The sequence below is a fragment of the Saimiri boliviensis genome, chromosome 11 (assembly GCF_048565385.1).
Source record: "Saimiri boliviensis isolate mSaiBol1 chromosome 11, mSaiBol1.pri, whole genome shotgun sequence".
In the NCBI taxonomy this organism is placed as follows: Eukaryota; Metazoa; Chordata; class Mammalia; order Primates; family Cebidae; genus Saimiri; species Saimiri boliviensis.
The window spans coordinates 107604938-107627269 of NC_133459.1; the positions used below are offsets into that span (position 1 = coordinate 107604938).

The window sequence follows — 22332 nt, forward strand, 5'->3', positions numbered from 1 at the left end:
TAATGTAAGAAAATGAGACACTGAAGAAGTGTCAAGGCATGTAAAACTCATAATGCCTTTATTAAATCCACTGCTCAAAATAGGAGGTTCTGGTGTACTTAATATATAATACTGAGATTGCATGTGTATATACATATGTGAAAATTCTAAATTTTCATATATCACTACATTCTATCTATATGGAAGCCTCAGAATTCTGATGTTCACTCAGAAGATAGTATATAGACAATTTTTCATGAGCTCTTTCCTAATCATATTCATCTCATTAAAGAAATCTGATACTTAGAAAATTTTCACATGTGAATCTTACAACTTGATTTATGTTAGCACAGAAATCTATCTTGAAGATTCACAACATTACAGATGAGAGTGCTTGCAATAAATGTCAACTACAATTAATCTCAAATGTGAAAGTTTGACTGTCAAGGAGTAAAATAAATAATGATTGCACTCAATGCAAAAGAATTCTATGTGATGCTTCTTTTTTCCAAAGGAGTGTTGAGATGTTTGATATTGGTAGGCTAAATGGTTTGCTTCATATCGCTGAGTTCATATAGCTGGCTTCACTTTAAAAATTACTTATTTTTGTCTCACCGCAGGGTCCTCCTGGTCCCCCAGGTCTTCAAGGACCAGTTGGTGCCCCTGGAATTGCTGTAAGTATTCCACTTTTTCAGCAAATCTAAATCCTTACAGCTCCCTGATTAAATTTATATACTGTCCCATAACCAGTCAGTTTCGTGGGGTAACAAGTTTTGTTTGTATGTTTGGCATTAAATCAAATTTAAATTTTCAAATATACCTAGCCAGGCTGATTCTTAGAAACAAAACATAACTTCAATTGAAAATAAGTGATAATTAGTTGAGAAGTCCTTAATATTTAATGCATTCAGAAAATTATTTCCATTATTAGACAGCTTTTTTAATCCTTGGTATAAATGATCAGATCAAAATCAGGCATAATCCAGAAGCAAAGAGCGTAAGCAAAACAAGCAATAGTATATTGGAGCAGATAATGGGAATTTAGTCTACTTTTCATTTGGCTGTTCTTAAATACATCTGCTTTGATTAAATTAGAAATTGCCACATTTTTGTAATGACTCATATCATAATGATTTTTTCTAGTCTGTGATCATTTTTCTTTCTCTTCTCTAGGGAGGTGATGGTGAACCAGGTCCCAGAGGACAACAGGGGATGTTTGGGCAAAAAGGTGATGAGGGCGCCAGAGGCTTCCCTGGACCTCCTGGTCCAGTAGGTCTTCAGGTAAGATGCTCCTGTCATTGTGTACTCCATCATTTCTCCTGCTTTTTACCAGGTTTTCTGGTGTATGTAAAACAAAAATTTTTTTTTCTTGTTTTCTGTGAAGGACCTTGTGTGCAATGTTTAGCCATAAAGAAAATTGTATTTAGCTGAACTTGAAATCCTTTTTATCATGCGTATCAGCCTTTGTCCCTGATTCTGGAGTATCTTCAGCCCCACCTTAGGTATTACTCCTTCTTTCTTCACTCTCATTTTGTTTGGAAAATGAGCTACAACCTTACCTAAGTCTGATTCTTGAAAATAAGATATTAGAAGAGTTCTTTCACAAGACTCATAACGAAATAAGTTAGTCCTTCAGATGGATGGCAATAGGAGGCACACAGATTCTTAGGCAGACAGGTGTGGATCCCTGGAGAAACTCTACGTATGACTCTTTACTTTCAAGATGGCTAAAAAAATAAAAAGCGTTTTGAGAAATGTCATCCTGCCAATAGCAACTGCTAACAGCACGTATTAAACAATAATAGGTAAAATAAACAAATTAATGGTCAGTTGATCATTTAAGATTATTATTTTAAAATTATAATTTGAATTTTATGAAGCATATCCAGGAAAAGAAACATTAAATTGTAGGATGTTATAGTCTGGGAGGGTTCTGTTCAAATATGTCTTACAGTAGAACTCTTAGAGAAAATATTCCAGAGCAGGCATCTTCTATTCTGGGTTGTTTATCACCTTCCACTTGATGTTCACTGCTTTCTACAAACTTTGGAAGCATCAAGCTTTTTCTTCCACTTGCTTATTCTATCTCTGCCTAGTGAACCATGGAAAGATTATAACATTTTGTCTTAAATGATGTTAAGTTACCACATGAGAGTAACTTATGGTGTATTTTCAGTATCAGAAATGGTAAATCAAGTCATCTAGTTCACTGAACCTAGACATTTTTTAAGTTGTAGAAAAGTATATGTAAATTGAATTTACATAAACAATTTGTACTTTTATTTTTATAAATATAATTACAAAATTATTGGTTATGATATTAAATAGTATATTATGTGCATAATTATACAAATTGCATTATAAATACAATATAATGAACTGTTACTGTTAAAACACTCAATGGATGTTTATCCAAGAACATGGTTTCTTAATTGTTTCATTTTATTTTAAGGTCAAAATAATTATTTTTAAACTTGGAAAGTGCAAAAATTTCACTTTCATATCTGTCATGTTTAACTCAGTTACATTTGTTAGACAATTTTACATAAACAGTCATAAGTACCATATATCAATATATGTGAGAACACATATTTAAAAGCAACAAGGCATTAAAATTAGATTGCCAATGGATACATTACTATTTATTTTCTTTGTTTTTATTTGACTAATTACTCTGAATCCTATAAAGCTGTAATTTAGAAACAGTTCTCATGATTAAGGAAGGTGTCTTGTAGATTATATTTATAAAATAATCAATAAAATTATCATCTTCATTTCCACCAAGTAAGAAATGTGCTCTTTGATGAGGGAGACTCAAGAAATCAATTCATTAAAAAAAAAAAATGTGATTATATTTTCCCACAGCTACTTCTTTAAATCAGGAAACTGAATGATGCTAATGTAATTAACATGTTCGCAATTGCATCTGCCTCCTTTAATTGAGTCTTCTTGACAGAATAGATGTTAGCAATTATAGTAGACATAAATAACAACAATCTAATATTCAGGTTAAATGTCTTGATTTTTCAATCTGACGTTTACTATCATCTGCATATGAAGAATATATACACATATACACATATGAAGAAGGAGTGTGTATATTCTTGACCTAAATTCATTTTTTCCCTCATCATTTAAGTGGAAATGAATTTAAATTGACAGACCTTAAAGCAGAATCTCTCTATGCATAAATTACCTCCTTGGAGAAAGGTAGGACATTTCATAAGAACTGATTAACCCTAGCGTGCCTTTCAGCATGTTTAGATCCCTGCAACAAGAGAATTCAACTTATTATATCTCCATTAATTGTAATAATAATAATTTTCTGTCTTTATACAAACTATGATCTAACTTAAAAGAAATAAATATTTAATTTTTTTCTATTGAGATATTTTTATTGACCTAATAGGAATAATTATATGCATAAAGAAAAGATGAAAATGCACAACTGGGTTTGTAATAGATAATAAAATTTCTGAACTAATATTGACATACCTTTCAATTTGGGTATATTTAATTAGATGCACTCTGTCCTAAAATGGTGTAAAAACCAGGACAAAAATAAGGAATGTAATTTTTAATTTATGATGTTTATAGAAACTTAATTATGTTTAAGTTGCACTGTGTACTATTAAAGAAAATGGTGTTAAAGTAAAATATTTTTTCAACTGTGTTAAAATATAATGCATGTTTAAGAATTTAAGTTTATGTGTTCTGTCAAATTCAGAATTTGAATTTCTGAAGTTAATTGTCTTAGAATCTAAATTTTTGCAATCTGCTACAGTAATTTTTAAGTAAATAAAATCTGAAAAATACTATCTGTCTTTTTCTTCCATAACTTCACTTATAATTATAGAAACAATCATCAGATGATAGTAACAGTTTGGGAAGTATATATAGCAGTCTCTTTTCTTAGACATCTTACTGAAAAAACAAAATTCCAGTACATATTTTCCATTACAAATTAGTAATTAAGATTTCCTCATAAAAATGAACATATTCCACAATTAAACGAAAGTATAAATATTCAGTAAAGTACTCTCTTTACAAACTTAAAGTCATGTGGATTTAGCAGGTTATAAAAACAATTTTGTGGATCATTACCATCATTAAAAAAATGAAATAGAACAGGATAAGGTAAAATAGAATGAAAATATTAAAGGCTATCATCTATGCAAAAGGCTAAGTATTACACAGGATGAGGTAAAATAGAATGAAAATATTAAAGGCTATCATCTATGCAAAAGGCTAAATATTGCTTTTTGAAACTCATGCATGTTTCAACTACTTTACATGTGCATGGTTAGGGATCATTAAGTAAATATGTTTTTCACAGTGGCTCATGGTCAAATAATATTCAGCAATTGCAGTGCAGTGTCAGGAAGTTAGTAGTATCATTAAAGTATTAGCAGTTATTTAGAGCTTTAACATTGTTTGTATTTTTATGTCTAAAACAGATTACATCTAAAATATTATGCAAACATTTAAAATTAATTATGTATAACATATATAAGATGTATTAATATATAAATAATTATACACCAAAAACCTTAAAAAATGTAAGAAAATTCATAATCCTACAATATTAGAAATGATTACTATGTTTGCTATTTGTCCTATAATTAGCACAACTATTCTACATACATATTATACAGTTAAAGTTATACCATGCATATTCATTTGTATTTTTTATTTATCATATATGCTATTCATGTTTAGAGTATTAGTGTCACATTAATAGTCAAATAATTCTGAATTTCTTTAGTTCTTTTTTCTAAGATTAAACTTTTGGAATGACAGGCTTTTCAGTATCATAGCTACTGCTAGCAAGAAATGTTTTGTTGAATGTAGCTGTTCCTGTTAGTTTATTTTTTTAAAATTCATTCATTTAACAAGCATTTTTTATGTAATTTTAGTTTTTGATTGGCCCTCTGATAATTTCTAAACAGTTGACACCTAAAAGATTACTGATGAATTCATGCCCCAAAGCAGCTCATGACTCTAAATCTACACTGAGGTAACATGAGAAAGTTTATAAATGTACAATTGAAGTACCTACAAAGTATTGTTGTGACATGAAAAAGAAAATAAAAATTATCTGCATGGGATAATTTTTGGGAAGATCAAGTAAGTAGTCAAGAAGTAAAACAATTTCCCCTGAAGACATAAACAGATGAAATTTAAATGCAATTTTTCTGTCTTCCTTTATACTGTAACATAAATCTCTTTTTAATAGCAGTTGCAGTGAATACATTGAATACAACAGAAATAGATTTGAAAGAATTTTTATAGGTATAATATAGTAGGTTTCGTGGGCTCATTGATTTGTAAGATTCAGAATTGAATAAACAGGTCAAAACTTCAGAAGATATTTATAACCTTTGAAATGTATTGGAATATTTATTTTACCAAACTGCTACCTAAGTATAAAAACCTCATATTCTAAAATATTTTGGGATAAGAGTTTCCAGAAATCTGTACCAGGGAAGTTCTATTATTATTTGTACAGGACTGAGTCGGATGCTCATAAATTCCCAGATCAAATGATATACTTAGCTGTTGTAACAAAAATAAACAATATATTATATCAAACATAAATTTTATTTGTAAATGTAGGTGTAAGAATTGATTGCATGTGGTCAACACTTGTATAATAGGTATTTTAACAAATATTAGTCTCTGAATCTTACATGTTCTTATTGAATTTTACACTTGATTTTATCTTAGAAATTGACCAAACAAGTCTTTTTAAATACATGAGTGGCTTTTATTGTTTTTCTACTGTATTTTCTTAGGGTCTGCCAGGCCCACCTGGTGAAAAAGGTGAAAATGGGGATGTCGGTCCCATGGTAAGTTTGCATTTTTTGGCATTTGATGTGTATGTGCCATATATAAGGCAGTCACTGGTTTGTACATTATTATGTGTTCTTCCATTTTTATGTATTTATTAATGTATATAAGCAACTGCCATGCTTTAGTTATTTCTTAGTCTTTAGCTCTGGACTTAGATTTGGAGCAGGTAAAGAATAGATAATATTCACACAAGATTCAGATAATTAGCAATTTATACAAAATCAAAAATTAACTGTACTTCAAAACAAATTCTTAATTTAATAAGGAATTCTGTCTTAATTAGAATGCTATGACTTATAATTATTTGCATTTATTGATTCTGGTTCTCTACTCTAAGATCTGAACCGGAAATTTGAAATACACATAATTGTTTATGAAGTACTACCTGAGATAAGAAAATAATTAGCAAAAGTTATTGAAATCCATAATGAAATGTAATCACTGCTTGTCTTAAGTGTCTTTTTCTTTCAACATTGCCCCTAGTTTTCACTTCCTTCAGAATACACGTCTTGAAATCTTAACAAGCTTTGAAAACCTAACAGTCTGTTAGGTTTTATCCTCTTTAGGAATTACACTCAAATCTATTATATTCTTTGAAATGATCCTTATCATCATTAATAAATCTAGATATAAGAAATGCATAAAAACCTTGCTGATTCAAATAACTGATTCATACTTCTAAGCAGTATTAGATACATAGCAAGTTCCTTTCTAGATATGATTAACGTGGCTCCTGAATCATTGATACATTCTTCCTAATTAGGTGGTAATAATAATAGAAAAGCTTTTCAACCATGGCATTAGAATAAACTGAGATCTTTTAAAAATACTAATGTCCAGTGAAATGTACTTATGTAGAGTGAAAAATAAATTCACTGTAGACTATTTTAATTACAACCTTGAGGTAGGGGTTTCTGGCATCAGTATTTTATAAAATTTATTCCAAGTTAATTTTAATGCACTGCTGGGAGAGACAAATGTTTTTTATGATGAAATTAAATAAATATTCTTATTTTCAATTCTAGCATATGGAACCTAAGCATTGACATAGAAAAAGCTAAAATACATATAAACAAAAAATACTTCTATTGGTTAATGAATTCTACATCTGCTCAAGCACCATTTCTTTTTCCAAATTTACATTATCTTTATGTTGTAATATATTCTAGCGTAAAATATTTCTAGTTATATTGTGAATACATTATATCAGACAGTAGCAGTATACTTTCTTGGCCCATTTTCTCTTGAAATCATAATTTCCTCATAGCTCTGTGTAAAGGCTCATTTGCTAATATGACACTGTATCCATCAAGGATGACTTACAACCTTGATATGCTTCGCTAACTATAGCTTTTACAGGCTTCAACTTCTTGTAGTTTTATTAGTCATAAAATAAAAATATTGGAAACACATTTGAATTTAGTCTTTGTAAAGCTAAATATTTCTCTCCTACAGGGTCCACCTGGTCCTCCAGGCCCAAGAGGCCCTCAAGGTCCCAATGGAGCCGATGTAAGAACTGTGAAATAGATGTTAATTATTTTGAAGTTGTATAGGTGTCATTATTTTATAGCAGATGCTCTCTGTGAATTATAATGCAGATAGTCACACTACTGTATAATATTAAGTGGTTAAGAACTCAAGATCACCTTTTCACTTCATTATAAAAGGAAACAAACTGAATTTATAGTGAACAAATCATGGCAAATATACCACAGGTACACATTTTCCATTCAATATATGTTTACTGGTGACTGAGAAATATTATAGTGTTGTATGTATTATAATTACCACATTACTCAGAGCAACATACTTAGACTGTGCCTTGTATATGATAACTCTTATGCACTTGTTAACAGTAAATTTTATCTAAAAGCTTTTCATTTTGTATTTTCAGTCTATGTAATGGTACAGCCATATATACATAATAGGTGCACCCTTTATCACGTAAAATGTTTTCTCTCAATTGTATAAAGACGATATTCTCCAAGCTTAAAAATTCTTCCAATATTGTAAGATTTTGAAATATAGTGCCATATTTATCTTATTGATACCATTAATGGATCTACGGCTTTCATGATATTTCTTCTTCTCGCTAACTTTTCATGATGAAGAAATCTATATTTTCTTCATTTCTATGGTCTTCATTTTCTTTATTCTTGTTTAATACCTGCTTTTAATTCTGGCAGGCCAGAACTGTGTAAAAATAGATTAGAAACAGAGGAATTAAGTGATTTTTATATGTTAATTCTTCTTAGGTAATTTAAAAGCTAAAATATGTTATAAAGGGTTTGTTTCTTGCCTGGATTATGTAATTCTTAACCAGGGTCATGATTTTGATTCACTACAAAATCATCACCTAAAACCAGTCTGACTACTCCATTGACAGAGAGATTGAAATTATGTTCTAGGAATCAACCAGAGCTTAAAGTCTCCTTCTTTATCTTCAAACTTATGGTGAATTTTAAAATCATTTTAATATAGTAAATTATTTGCTACCCAGAACATTTGACAGCTCAATTCAAGCATCTTTTAGTCTCATTCTTTAAAAATACTCATGCATCTGTTTCTCTCTCTTTGAGAAAAATTAGATAGAGGTTTATGAAAGCATTGTATTAGAAAGAATATGGATAATTGCATTCCTTTTTCTACACTGCAGGGACCACAAGGACCTCCAGGATCTGTCGGTTCAGTTGGTGGTGTGGGAGAAAAGGTAAAGAATGTTGGTGACACACAGTTTGAAACAGCATGTATTAAGTACTTTAGTAATACTGAGTAGTAGTTTAAGTACTTGCAATATGTATGTTTCTAAGCATTTTACATAGTTATATGATTCATATGTCATCTAGTAGTTTCAAAAATTAAAGTTAAAATGATTTTGAAATATTATGTTTTGATTGCCAGTTATTATATGAATGAGTGCAGGTATTAATTTTTTTAATCTAAGCGGGAGCCTCATAATTATGGTGTCATTGATATCCACATTTATAAACTGAGTCCTACTGGATTCCTGTAATTTCATCAACATTTTTTCCTTAGAAAGGGACCAACTAGGATACACTCCAGTCCACGAACGTCTGGTAATACTCAGTCCTCAAAATAGAAAAGATTGGTTGATGTAACTGATTTAAAGGGAAATTTGAAAAATCCTTCAAGCCGCAAAGGAATTAATCATTCATTTTGTCATATTTTGAGTTACATTTTCGTTACTAATACTCTGACCTATCTTTGTCACTTTTCAAAATACTTGGCATGAGCCGTAATATCTGGGCTCAGAATAGCTTTTTTTTTCTTGTGAACATGATTTCATTTAAAAAATCTCCTCTTCCTTGTATAAAAATGTCACAGTGACTCATTGATTTCTTATTTATGCATTCATACTCACTTCTTAATAGAATTTTCAAGAAAATTATCATTGATATTAGCTTTCTTTAAAAAGTAAGCTACCAGTTTTTAGAAAAGGAAGAATTATAACATCATATATTATGCAGTGAAAACACTAAAAATGTCCTTAATTTGCTAGTTATTAAAGGATATCAGTAAGTAGACTTACCATATTCTTAAAAATGATTCTCTTCTTTGGTCTCGTTTGTTCATATATTTTATATTATACTTAAACTTATTTTTTTAATTAAAGCATTTCGCTCTCAGAAAAGGGAAATGTAATAAGATGAGGTTATGTTATTATACTTTGATATTTACTTCAGCTCAACACTTGTATTCTAGTATTTTATCATTTGATTAAGAGAATTTTTAACTCATTATCTAATTCCTACTGAGTTCTTTGATTGTCTTTTTCTATATTCTTAAATTTAATGTTGTGCATTGAAACTGTTTTGGTAGTTGGTGTTGCAATAGAAAACACATTTTTCATTGGATTCAGTTGTCCTAGAAAACATTTTTCATTGTACTCTGTCTCCTATAGGAGAGCACTGGTATCTGAGGACATCATCGCGTTAAAGAAATGATACCAAGGCACACACATTTTTCTTTTCTCTTCGGATGATCTCCTTTTGGCTGTAATGCTGACTAAATTGTTGTGGGAGCTAGTCTGTAGGATTGCTAGCTTTTATTGGCTATTTTTTTTTTCCCAAAGATTTTGAATGCAGAGGGGAAATTGTAACTATCTCAGTGCTACTCTGGAAAACAGACATGAATGCCAGATGTTTAGAGTTCTGAGAAACTTCCTTCCACATCGTTTCTGTTTAGTTTAAAGCCTATGTATTATAATAACTCTTTGCCAACTTTGACTCTTTTGAGAATAATTCAGTCAATCCGAATCATTCTGAATCAATCGCAGTCAAAATGTGTTACACTAAAAAACAGGGTTTTAATTTCACTCCTTTCTTTTGAAATTTTTTATGTGAGAGAGAGCAGGATAGAAGCAAAACTCTATCTTCATTTATTTTTTAATCTGGGATAGCATGATTTGCTATAGATTACAAATTTCTAACATCAGCCTTGATTCTGGCTGAACGTATTCGCACTTCTAGAATGGAAAATTTACTTCCAGGCACCGACAAGGAATAATAAAAATCCAGTATCTGTTAGTCATGCTGCATTTTGTTTAAATATATTTAACCTGCTTTTCATGTACTGTATATTTGCTATGAGTGCAATAAGTGGCTTTTGCACTTCAAAATAGTTTTGTCAATACGAGGAAATATTTCAGAAAATTTTCTTAAGATTTAATACATATTTTATAACTTTGTACATACAGAGTAATTTCCTGTTCTTTCTGAAGGGATATGTACATAAACAAGTGTGTTCTATATTGAGGTAAATAGTTATACAATAAGTAGTGATGACTTCATCATATGGCACCTCCTTCATATACCAGTGTTGTATGATAAACTTGAATTAATTATTATTATCCAGAATGAATAGTTTGCAGCATTGTGCTACTAGAAATATAGATCAATTTATAATATTAGCCATGTTGCAATGATTTATTGATTTGTGTTTTTGTCCCATCTTCCTTAAAAGGGTTTTAAATGAAATATTTTTAGATAATTTTTAAATCTCATTTTAACTAATTGTCAGTTTACATTGTGTACACTTGGATCTAACATAGCAAATAGTAATTTTCATATATTTTGGACAAGTGAATATTAATGTATCATTCTTTTTTTTTTTTTTTTTTTTTTTTTCTTCTGAGACGGAGTCTTGCTCTGTCGCCAGGCTGGAGCACAGTGGCACAGTGTCGGCTCACTGCAACCTTTGCCTCCCAGGTTCAACAATTCTTCCACCTCAGCCTCCCGAGTAGCTGGGATGACAGGCGCATGCCGAACGCCCAGCTAATTTTTTTTTGTATTTTTAGTAGAGACGGGGTTTCACCATGTTGGCCAGGATGGTCTCGATCTCTTGACCTCGTGATCCACCCTCCTCGACCTCCCAAAGTGCTGGGATTACAGGCCTGAGCCACGATGCCTGGCCTAATGTATCATTCTTAAGTGAGACTTTGTAGTAAAATGCTCATCATTTTTTTTGAAAGAGGATATTTTAATATTTTTGTTTATCACCTCATGCTCTTATCATTAGAAAGCATGTTCTTAAATTCTAAGATAATTTAAAACCATCTTTTTACCACATATCATTTTCCTCATTTCATAAAAAAGAAAATAATCTTTCCACAATATCCATAAATTTGTCTTTATAGTTGATAAGAATGAAAAGAGCACAAGAAAATATGTAGAGGGTTAGGAAAAATATTTTAGCTATTTCTTCTGTAGTTCTAACTTTCTGTGATACAACCATGAATTAATGTGGTGCATAAGAAAATATTTTAGTTATTTCTTTTGCTGTGCAGAAGATTTTTAGTTTAATTAAATCTCATTGTCTAGTTTGTGTTTTTTTTTTTTTTTTTTTTTTTTTTGCCCGTGCTTTTGAGATCCCAGTCATGAATTATTTGCCTAGACCAATGTCCAAAAGAAGTTTCCCCATGTTTTCTTTTAGTATTTTTGTAGTTTCAGGTCTTATGTTTAAATTATTGAATCCATCTTGAGTTGATTTTTGTATATGGTAAGAGATAGGAGTCCAGTTTAATTATTCTGTTTAATTCAGATTTCTCAGCATCACTTACTGAAAAGTGGGTCTTTTCCTCTTTGTTTTTGTCAACTTTGTCAAAGATTAGTTTGCTGTAAATATGTTTTTTGACTACTATAATCTTATAGTATAATTTGAAGTCAGATATTTTGATGTCTCCAGCTTTGTTCTTTTTGCTTAAGATTGCTTTGGCAAAAAGGTTCTTTTTTTTGGTGTCATGTGAATTTTAGGATTTTTTTTTTCTGATTATGTGAAAAATGACATGCTCAATGTACATGCTCAATAGATTTATATTTCCAAATAAATATTTTAATATGGACATTTGATAATTGATTTGAATGCCAAACTACTTGTTTCATTTTTAAGATATGAATGCCAGCTCTCGGAATATCACTAATATATCATTTCATTACACTGAGATAAGTGAATGATTCCTCCTTTATAAATAATGTAAATGCAATCTTTCACTTGTAAGATTTATCCAAAAATTCTGAAAATATTTGCTGTTTGTCTTGAGAGAGGAAATAATTTACACACCACACTACTGATAAGAAATTCTTGAACAGTACTTGATCCCCCCACCATTAAGTGGGTGATTTAAGAATTTAAAATGTGTCTATTCTCAGAGTAAGAAACTATATAAACAAAATAGTCTCTGTCCTGAAATTAGGTGTATATTTAATATGACACATTTACTTAAGCGCAGTAGGTATGTGTTAGGAATACTGGAAATATAAGAGTTAAAATATAACGGAAATTTAAGCCTCACTTCTTTTTCTATTTAAAATAAAAATTTACACCTCAGAATTGCCAAGACCACTAATGTGACTGCTTTGGAGTGGAAATGTGGTAAATAAATGTACTGTTTTATTTTATTTACGTGATCACTTGAATAAGATGTTATTTTTTGTGTGTATTTTGAAGTGTGAGGCATTAGCAACAGACTTACCATAGTTAAAACCTACTCGTTAAAGAGATTTATTTATTAGTCCACTGGGATAGAAAAAAAGCCATCCACATCTAAACAAGGAGATAATAAAAGCTATTGCATTTATGTGTATACTGAAATGCAGCAGTTATAATTAGTGTCTAACCACCTTTGCATGTCTTATAATTATTGTCTTTCCTCTAAGTACTTTAGATTTCTACTAAACAAATCCTATAGAACGTCAGTGTATGTACTACCAAGCCATCTGTTAATTTGTTGTAGTTAAGAGAAATGAATTTATATTTTAGTAAACAATTTGAAATTGTTTACTCAATAAACTTGATTGTAATATGAATATTGACCCAGTGCAAATACATAATATGGGAAACATGCATATGTCTGTTATGATGGTTTTATGGTAATCTGGATTCATATGCTATTTACTAACCAGTGAGAACTACAGCATCAAGCCTATATATTTCTATCTACTGACCCAAGAAATAAAAAACAGTGGGTCACTATTAGAAAAAGTTCTTTTTGTTATTAAAGTTTTTCAATACCTTTTAAATAACATAAAAACTTAAGGCTAATCTACAATGATGTGATCATATTTAAATTTTACAAATGTAAAATATCTCTGTATTCTGATACTAATTTTACCTTCTCTATATAGGGTGAACCTGGAGAAGCAGGCAACCCAGGGCCTCCTGGGGAAGCAGGCACAGGTGTAAGTACTGTGTTATTTTACCACAGTGTGCTATTGGTTTTGGAATTTTTTTTTACAGCATTATAAACATGTAACTTAACTCTTAGCTGTGATTCAACTATTTACTTTCCCTTTCCACCCCATTAAGGATAATCACAAATACAAAACCTTGTTTAATAACTGTGCATATCCTCTGCATATGTAGATTCATAAGCAAATTGAAAGATCATATTTACTTAAGTTAGAACATTAAAGTTATGAGCTGTTTGCTGTACACATTTCCTTTGATGAACTGTGCATAAAAGGAAAAAACAAAAAGTCCTGCTGCCTTAAATAAACATTTTTGAATTATATTAGGACTATATTATTCTAATTAGTTTAAACTGGGAGTATATTTGCTCACCAGGAAACATTTGCCAATATCTGGGACACTTTTGGTATTTAAACGTGGAGAGATGGTATCCAGTTAGTAAAGGCCAGGGGTACCGTAAGGCTTCTTAAAGGGCACAGAACAGCTCCCCACAGCAAAAATTGTCTGGCCCAATGTGCCAAGGTTAATAAGCTCTTATGCAAAACCTGTAAGATAACGCTCTTTTTTTCTTTCTTTTTTTAAACATTGTGTAGGGTCCCAAAGGAGAAAGGGGAGAGAAAGGTGAAGCTGGCCCACCTGGAGCTGCTGGACCTCCTGGTGCCAAGGGGCCGCCAGGTGATGATGGCCCTAAGGGTAACCCGGTAAGTGAGTTTGGTCACCTCTCATGGCATTTATGCCAAACTCACCTTTCGGCTTTTCTTAGATTAGTCATCCTGAGACTCTGGACCATAGTTGCTAAATCGGACTTTTCATCATTTCATATATTCATAAGCATTCTCCATTGAATCAATTCTTTAGAAATTTTTTTTATTTGTTACATCAACTTAATTTAACTTTTTTTAAAAAAAATTGTACTTTAAGTTCTGGGGTACATGTGCAGATCTTGCAGAATTGCATAGGTACACACATGCCGTGGTGGATCGCTAAATTTTTGACAGGAGAAGAGAAATGTTCTGGCAGATTTTGCCATGACATTAACCTTCTAACCTCCAAAATGTCATAACTTTATAGAAATTTGTTTTTCACTTATCTCTTTTTCTTTCAAAACATTATTTAGGGTCCTGTTGGTTTTCCTGGAGATCCTGGTCCTCCTGGGGAATCTGGCCCTGCAGTAAGTATCATGGAAAAATTAAGAAATGATTTTGGTGGGAAGGTTTCCAGTTTCTGTATTGTTAATAAAGAAAAATCTAATTACCTAAGCAAACTCCCAAAAACAGAAAGAAAAAGAAAACATAAAAAGTAAATGCAACTTAAGGAAAATCCATATAGTTGGTGACTATGGCACCAATGTTGCATGATTAAGTTCTTTATGCAACATAGGTGCAAAAGTTGGATTAGATTCTTAGAGTTTCATGGGTTGTAAAAACAAATTATCTGAGTAGCATTATTCTTATTAATTCAAAGTTATAAGGTCTTTGCTTTGCTTTTCTCTTCTATAATGCAAATCCTATTTCAAACTGTGCCATATTTGCTCAAGGTGAAAGGACTCACTGGCATTGTACACTAACACCATCTTTCTTTCTTATATAAAGAGCGTGCTGTATTTTAAATTCGATATATTAATAGTAGCAGTTTTACAGATCTTTGTGGGAGAATGAGAGGTACCACAATGTTTTTTTAAAAAACGGTTAAAAGAATAGAATGATGTTATTTGTCCATTTAAAAACGCATCTCAAGAGATAGTCTACCATACCTTTTTCCTCATAAGTCGTGTGATTTATTGACACTGAGATATATCTTGCGTTATATTCTCTTGTCTCTTACAGGGTCAAGATGGTGTTGGTGGTGACAAGGGTGACGATGGAGATCCTGGTCAACCGGTGAGTAAATATCCTTTTTTTTAAATCTTTACATAGTCTCAAAGCATTTTATGAGGTAATCAGAACTAATCGGCCTTTCAAGACCATAGCTCTATGTGGATGCACTTGTTCTGAAAGAAGTTTCCAAAAAAATAATTTGAATTCCAGTTAAAAGTCAATCTTACATGGAGTGTTTCTTATTTGATGTAAATTAAGAAATATAAGCGGTCTTTACAATAACAAAAAGTGATCATATCATACTAATGACACTGTCATACTATATCAAATTCAGATATCTGTCCATTGTGTTAAAAAATTAAAATGCTAATAATACCAAAAGAAAAAAGGTCAAGTTATTGTCCCATCATTAACATGAATTATTTTAATTATGAACCTAAATGAACTCTCAACATAGTATAGGCTTTTTGTAAAAAAAGTTTTGGAAAGACACAGGAGTGTACTTTGGCCACATGTAGTTACTTATGGATAAAGTAAGGGAGGGCACTCACTTTGGAGCCAAAGAAAACTATCCCCCAACACAATTTTGTCTCTGGGGCCATTCCCACTAGATGCTTTGCTATCACACATAGAGGCTTATTCTGTATAGATAAGACCTGTGGATCATATCTCAGCATGTGTATTAATCCATTCTCATGCTGTTATGAAGTACACAGATCTGGGTAATTTATAAAGGAAAGAGGCTTAATTGACTCACAATTCTGCATGGCTGGGAAGGCCTCAGAAAACTTACAATATGGTGGAAGGAGAAGCAAGCATGTCCATCTTCACAAGGCAGTAGGGGAGAGGAGTACCAAGTGAAGGGGGAAAAGCCTCTTATAAAATCATCACATCTTGTGAGAACTCACTCACTATCACAAGAACAGCATATGAGTAACCACCCCCATGATTCAATTACCTCTCACTGCGTACCTCCCATGACACATGGGGATTTTAGGAAGTACAATTCAAGATGAGATTTGGGTAGGGACACAGCCAAACCATATCAGCATATTATATATACCTTGGTATAGAATGTTAATTTTGACAAGAAGAAATTTGGAAGTAATAGTATTATGGTTTCACAAATGTATGTAATATGGGTGGAATTATTAACCATATGATTAAATTAATTAGCTTGCCTGTTTAATGCTTGCCAGATATAAATTAGTACTTTTTAAAAGGACACAGTTTTACATGAAGAGAATTTGATTCAGTTTATTATAACTATGAATAATTTTCCCATGTAAATTTACCAGCTCTAACCATAAATATCTAGAAGAAGTTTAGGCATTTGAAATAGGGCTGAGATTTTCTAGGAAATATTGACATGTGGAAATGAAGAAAGAGGGTTGGTTTCCATCAAGATTTTGAAAATTTATGTGGGCCACAAAATAATATCCAATTTCATAAAAGGGTTTGTTTTTTTTTTTTTTTTAACATTTCATAGGGTCCTCCTGGTCCATCTGGTGAGGCTGGCCCACCAGGTCCTCCTGGAAAAAGAGTAAGTTTCTTTAATTCTTTATTTGAAACATATGCACATTAGTCACCATGTATATAAATTTATGTAATGTATGTAAGCTGCTGGCAGCATGTTATAAAGATGATGAAAAATATCATAAATCATAAAAACAGTTTTTAAATGTGCCAAATAATAACTCAAATAGAATACATTCTAACTATTTTATTTTACTGTCACAATACAAATGAGAAAAACAACTTAAGAAGTTTTCCACTCCTCTGTGCTTAGAACACCCCTTTGTACAAATGTAGTAGATTATTATTAAAGACTTTGGTAGTACCCTGAACATTAACTTCTCATGTAATCCATGCGGTTGAGCTGTCAAAAGTCCAGTGCTAACTTAAAACATTGTTGAAACCTGAGTGTATCAACAGAATGAACTCAGGAATCAGTATATAATATTAAATTGCTTTACATTGTCAAACTTCTCTGACTCGGAAACAATATTTTAATGATGTGCTATAGCAAAACATATACATAAATAGGCATTGCTGAAAATATTGGCCATAGAAGACCCTAGGAGGTTTACTTTACTGTAACTCTTTTCTCACTGATGCATTATATTCATAATAAAGCAATCTCAGCAGATCCACTTCCTGAAGCAGCTGTCTCACCTTACAGTGTTCTTCTGTACCTCCAGTCTATTTTCAAACTGACACATAAATAGAGTATGTGATAAACATCAGAATATATTTCTCAGGTTTATTCCCTCTTCAGTAATCAAAAGACAGAGCTATTGGGTTCACTACTGTTTTCTAATGTTATCTTTAATTTGGAGGATTTTTTCACACTGAATACCCTCACATTAAACATAGAATGTGAATGGGTTTTACTTTCGTCTCTCAGCAATACAAATTTGAATCAATATTTGCAAACATTTCTCTTTGCCAAAAATAAATTTAATTTATAATAAAAACTTGTCTCTGAACACAATTTGCTCTTCCTTGGCCAAGTGTATTCTTTTACCTTTTCTCTTGTTATTATTATTTTGTCTACAACCCCAAAGCATGGTCTCAGAATAGATTTATCTCCAACCAACCATGGGGCTGTAATTCTTATAATTAGAAAGTGTAACATGATTTTTGATATCCGTTGCCTCTTTCTGCTTGAAGTTCAACTGCTCATAAAACTGTGATGCGTAAGAATCTATTATACTGTTTCAAAACTTTGGAAGAATAATTATATAAAACAGTGGAATGGGTTTAAATCCTTCTTGAAACAACAGGAAATCATTTTGTTTCTTTCCCCTGGCCTCAGATCATGGTTAGTAGAACAATGCAGTCACAATAGCTGACTTTCAACCAATCTTCACCAGTTATTACCTGTATTACATTGGGAAAATTGTGTATTCTCTGTTTCTCAGAGGACCAAACACCAACCCAAAGTTTGGGCTGAATATAAGATAACTCATGTAATACAATAAAAAAAAGTATTCACATCATAACTGTTGCTGTGTTGGCTCTGAGTTATGGCATAGTTATTATACACTTCTGAGCTCAAGGATAATCATCATACAAGCATAAAGCATGTTGCTTTTGTACAGAGGAAGTTAAACCTTGCTTCAAAGCATGGTAGCAACTAGAAAAAGAGAGACTATGTCAAAACTGATTTTGAATATTCTATTATACATATCGGCAGCTTCTCAGCTCATTTCGTTCCTCAAGTCAAATTCTCAGCAAGTCCTATCTAATCTAGTTTCATTTTAAAATATGTCAAAAGTTTGCACATTTATAATTTTTAATAAATGTAACTAATTACCATCTGATATTTGAGATGACTTCTCTTAACATGGTTATGTGTTAAGAGCTCTCTCATGAACTACAGAGTGAGAATTTTGGAGTGAATTCATTTCTTTAGCCATTCAGTGGTGGGCCCCATGAATCACTCATTTTGAGCACAACTGAGTATTTTTGAAAATTTAAGTAAATGAAAAAATAACTTATTAAAGAGTATTAATGGAAACATTAAAAAAGGGACATATAGGTGTGAACCAGTAAATCTCAAGCCCCCTTTTAGAATAATAATATGACCCAGCTTATATACAAACCTATAACTATCACACAAAAATGTTGTATGTTAAAACTATTAAGCTGTTGTGTGAAACTATTTTGATATAATAATGTTGACAATATTATAAAATTTCAAAATATTTTCAAAATTAGTAATATTTACTAATTTTTAAATCATGATAATGCAATATATTTTTATTCTTTATTATAGGATATTTTTAAAATGTTTTTGTGCTTATTACTTTGGAATCAATAATTAAAAACAATTATAATTTTAGTGAATAACTCAGACTTCTAGGAAGACGTCTCCAAAATACTGGAATCGAGAAAATATCATTAAAAAGTCAGTACATACACCGACAGGTAGATTATATCTTTGTTCTACAACACCAATGTAGTTGTGAGCAGTAGAAAGTTCATGTATTTGCTTTCTTACTCATTTACATCTAAGTTTGACCTCTGCATTTTCTATTCAAATGAGATATAATTTTAAAACATGAGTTAATCCCTGATTCTTAGTTCCTGTCTCTTATAATGAATGATGCATTTTCATATATTAGAAATAATTAGTTATAGTAAAATATAGTAGTATATTAATGAAAATATAATGTACACCCAAGTTTAGTTATTTGTTGCTTTAAGGACATGAAGCTTACTTTTTTAGTACATTAGGGTTGCTATAAAGGAATACCTGAGCCTGGGAAATATATAAAGAAAAGAGATTTATCTAGCTCTCAGTTTTGCAGGCTCCACAGGAAGCATGATGCCAACATCTGCTTCTGGTGAGGGCGTCAGGCTGCTCTTACTCATGGTGGAAGGAGAAGGGGAGCAGGCATGTGCAGAAATCACATGGTAAAAGAGGAAGCAGGAGGGGGAAGGGGAGGTGCCAGACACTTTTTAACAACCAGCTCTCTCAGGAACTAACAGAGTGAGAAGCAACTCACCCCTACCCAGGAAGAGTATTAGTCTGTTCGTGAGGAATCCATTCCTGTAACTCAGATACCTCCCATTGGGCTCTACTGCCAAGATTTGAAATCAAATTTCAACATGAGGTTTGGAGGGGAGAAATATCCAAATTATAGCAATAATCAATAATTATTTTTCATCAAAAATTAAAGATTATATTTTTATTAATATAAAGATATTAATATAAATTAAAGATTATATTTTATTGATATAAAGATACTCATATATAAGATACTGTTAAACTGTAAGCAATTGGTGAAGTTTTCTTTAGCTGTAAATGTCAAATACAATCAGAAAATAGAAAAAATTATGTTACTCCCATTCCTGCCAATATTTCTGACTAGACAACATGATTAACTTCCCTGATTAAAATGAATTGGAAAAAAACTTAAAAAAATAAAATTATGGTTAAGTACATTGATAAGATGGGTAAATAATGAGAAATTAAGATCATTCATTTGCAAAGTTATACTTGATTTTTATATAGATATATAGGCAATGATATCATCAAAGAAAAAGCCCAGAAAATATCCAATGGTATATGTAAACCTCATTTGTAACAAACTGGACATTACACATCAATGGAAAGTGGACAGACAATTACAAAAATTCTGCTGGGAAAAAGGATTTTCTATATGGAAAAAGATTAAATATGCCTCATTTATCTCATTTCACAGAACTCAATGCCAGTTGATTTGTAATCATAAATGTCAAAGGTAAACTTTGAAATATTTTAGCAAAAATTATTGGAGAATAAATTTTTGAGCTTCAGTTATAAATTCTGATCACACAGGTGTAACCAGAAAGGAATAGACTGATGTATCAGATATGTGACTGTTACAATTTCCTATTTATCCAAAAATACTTAGAAGACATTGGAACAAAAAGATCTGATCAGGAGAAAATATTTCTAATATGCAGGAAACTTGCACAGAATAATTTGTTAGAATATCTAAGCATTTCTCACAAATTAGAATAGTAAGAAAAAACAATAGAAAAAATATGCCAAAGGCATGAAAAAGTGTTTGATGCCAATGAAACATGAAAAAATATTTTTAGAAACCAGAAAAATGTGCCAGAAATTACATTGAGATACTATATCACATTCATCAATTAACAAAAATATACTCTGACAAACCAAGTACTGGGAAGAATGTTTTCAAAAACCAGTGAAGACTACTTGTTGTGAATTACTAGGTACTGCCACTTTAGGGAAATAATTCTATGTTACCTAATAGAATCTAACATGAACTTTTTCTACCATCTGGTAATTCCATTTCTAAGCATGTATCCTAGATTATATTTTTCACATATTCACCAAAAGACCCAAAGAAGAATGTTGTGTTATCTTTGTTAATGATACCTGTAGACAAGATAAGTTAATTGTGGTATATTCAAAAACTAAAATGTTGTAGGCAATAAAAATAAATATACTACGGATGCATGGATAACATAGATGAATATCCAAATCTAATATTAAACGTCAAACAGAATAAATATGTGTATGTGTATACATATGTCTGTGTGTGTATGTGTATGTAATGTTGGACTGGAAAGATATATTACATTATTTCATTTATATAATATGCAAAATTGTTAGGACATGTTTAACATTTAAACATAAGTGGTAAACATGATAAAGAAAAGGCAATGATTAACAAAAATTTAGGATGGTAGTTATTTCTGTGGAAAGAAGTGGATTGCAATTGTTACAAGTGGTATGTAGGAAGCTTCTAAGTTAATGGTACTGTACTGTGTTATCTAATGCATTTGCATGTTGAAAGCCTAAAATAATATAATATTGAGTCATTCTAGTATATGCTCTTTAGCATTATTAGAAAGTGTGTTAATGAAGTTCACTTTGATTTTTGATAAATTATTTTAAAACAACCTCATAAAAATTTTAGTTCTGTTCTATCCTCTCTTTTTAAATTATAATTTATAGAAAGATGATGAGCTATTTTAATCCATTCTAGTCACTTTGTAAACAAAATTTGAAGACTTTGTATTCATGAATTAATGATAACGTGAGAACCGTGGTGGCTATGCATTGCTTACAAAGCTATTCACATTCATTTTGATGTAGCAGAAACTCAACCCTAGGTCAGCCCAACTGAGCAATAATATGCAGATTTTTCTGTTTTAAAATATGGCAACAATAAATTGAAACTGAAAGCCATTTAACACAATATGTTAAACTGTTTTCTATATTAGGTTTGAATAAACTGGCATGCTTAAATGCTTTTGTCTGTTTTACATAATAATCTATTTTCTTCACCAGAGTAAAATATATTGTAATGGTGTGAAAAATTACTCTTATGTCAACAATCTTATTACTAAAACTATGATTTGTTCTGATTTAACACTAGCAATTAATGCTTGCACTCTTAATTTACAGCGTACAACACTATTTAGTCAATAGCTCTACCTCAACCTAAAC

At 31.1% G+C, this 22332-nt stretch overlaps 1 protein-coding gene across 3 annotated transcripts in view; it reads left to right on the forward strand.

Moving 5' to 3' along the window:
- The window catches only part of COL11A1 (collagen type XI alpha 1 chain), a 215055-nt gene that overhangs the window by 161857 nt on the left and 30866 nt on the right, over positions 1–22332 (forward strand). For all 3 annotated transcript variants that reach the window (XM_074381332.1, XM_074381331.1, XM_003933240.4), the window contains 10 exons: positions 600–653; positions 1153–1260; positions 5775–5828; positions 7288–7341; positions 8489–8542; positions 13476–13529; positions 14133–14240; positions 14657–14710; positions 15366–15419; positions 16846–16899. In XM_074381332.1, the coding sequence (XP_074237433.1) occupies positions 600–653; positions 1153–1260; positions 5775–5828; positions 7288–7341; positions 8489–8542; positions 13476–13529; positions 14133–14240; positions 14657–14710; positions 15366–15419; positions 16846–16899 (648 nt within the window). The remainder of the gene's footprint in view (positions 1–599; positions 654–1152; positions 1261–5774; positions 5829–7287; positions 7342–8488; positions 8543–13475; positions 13530–14132; positions 14241–14656; positions 14711–15365; positions 15420–16845; positions 16900–22332) is intronic.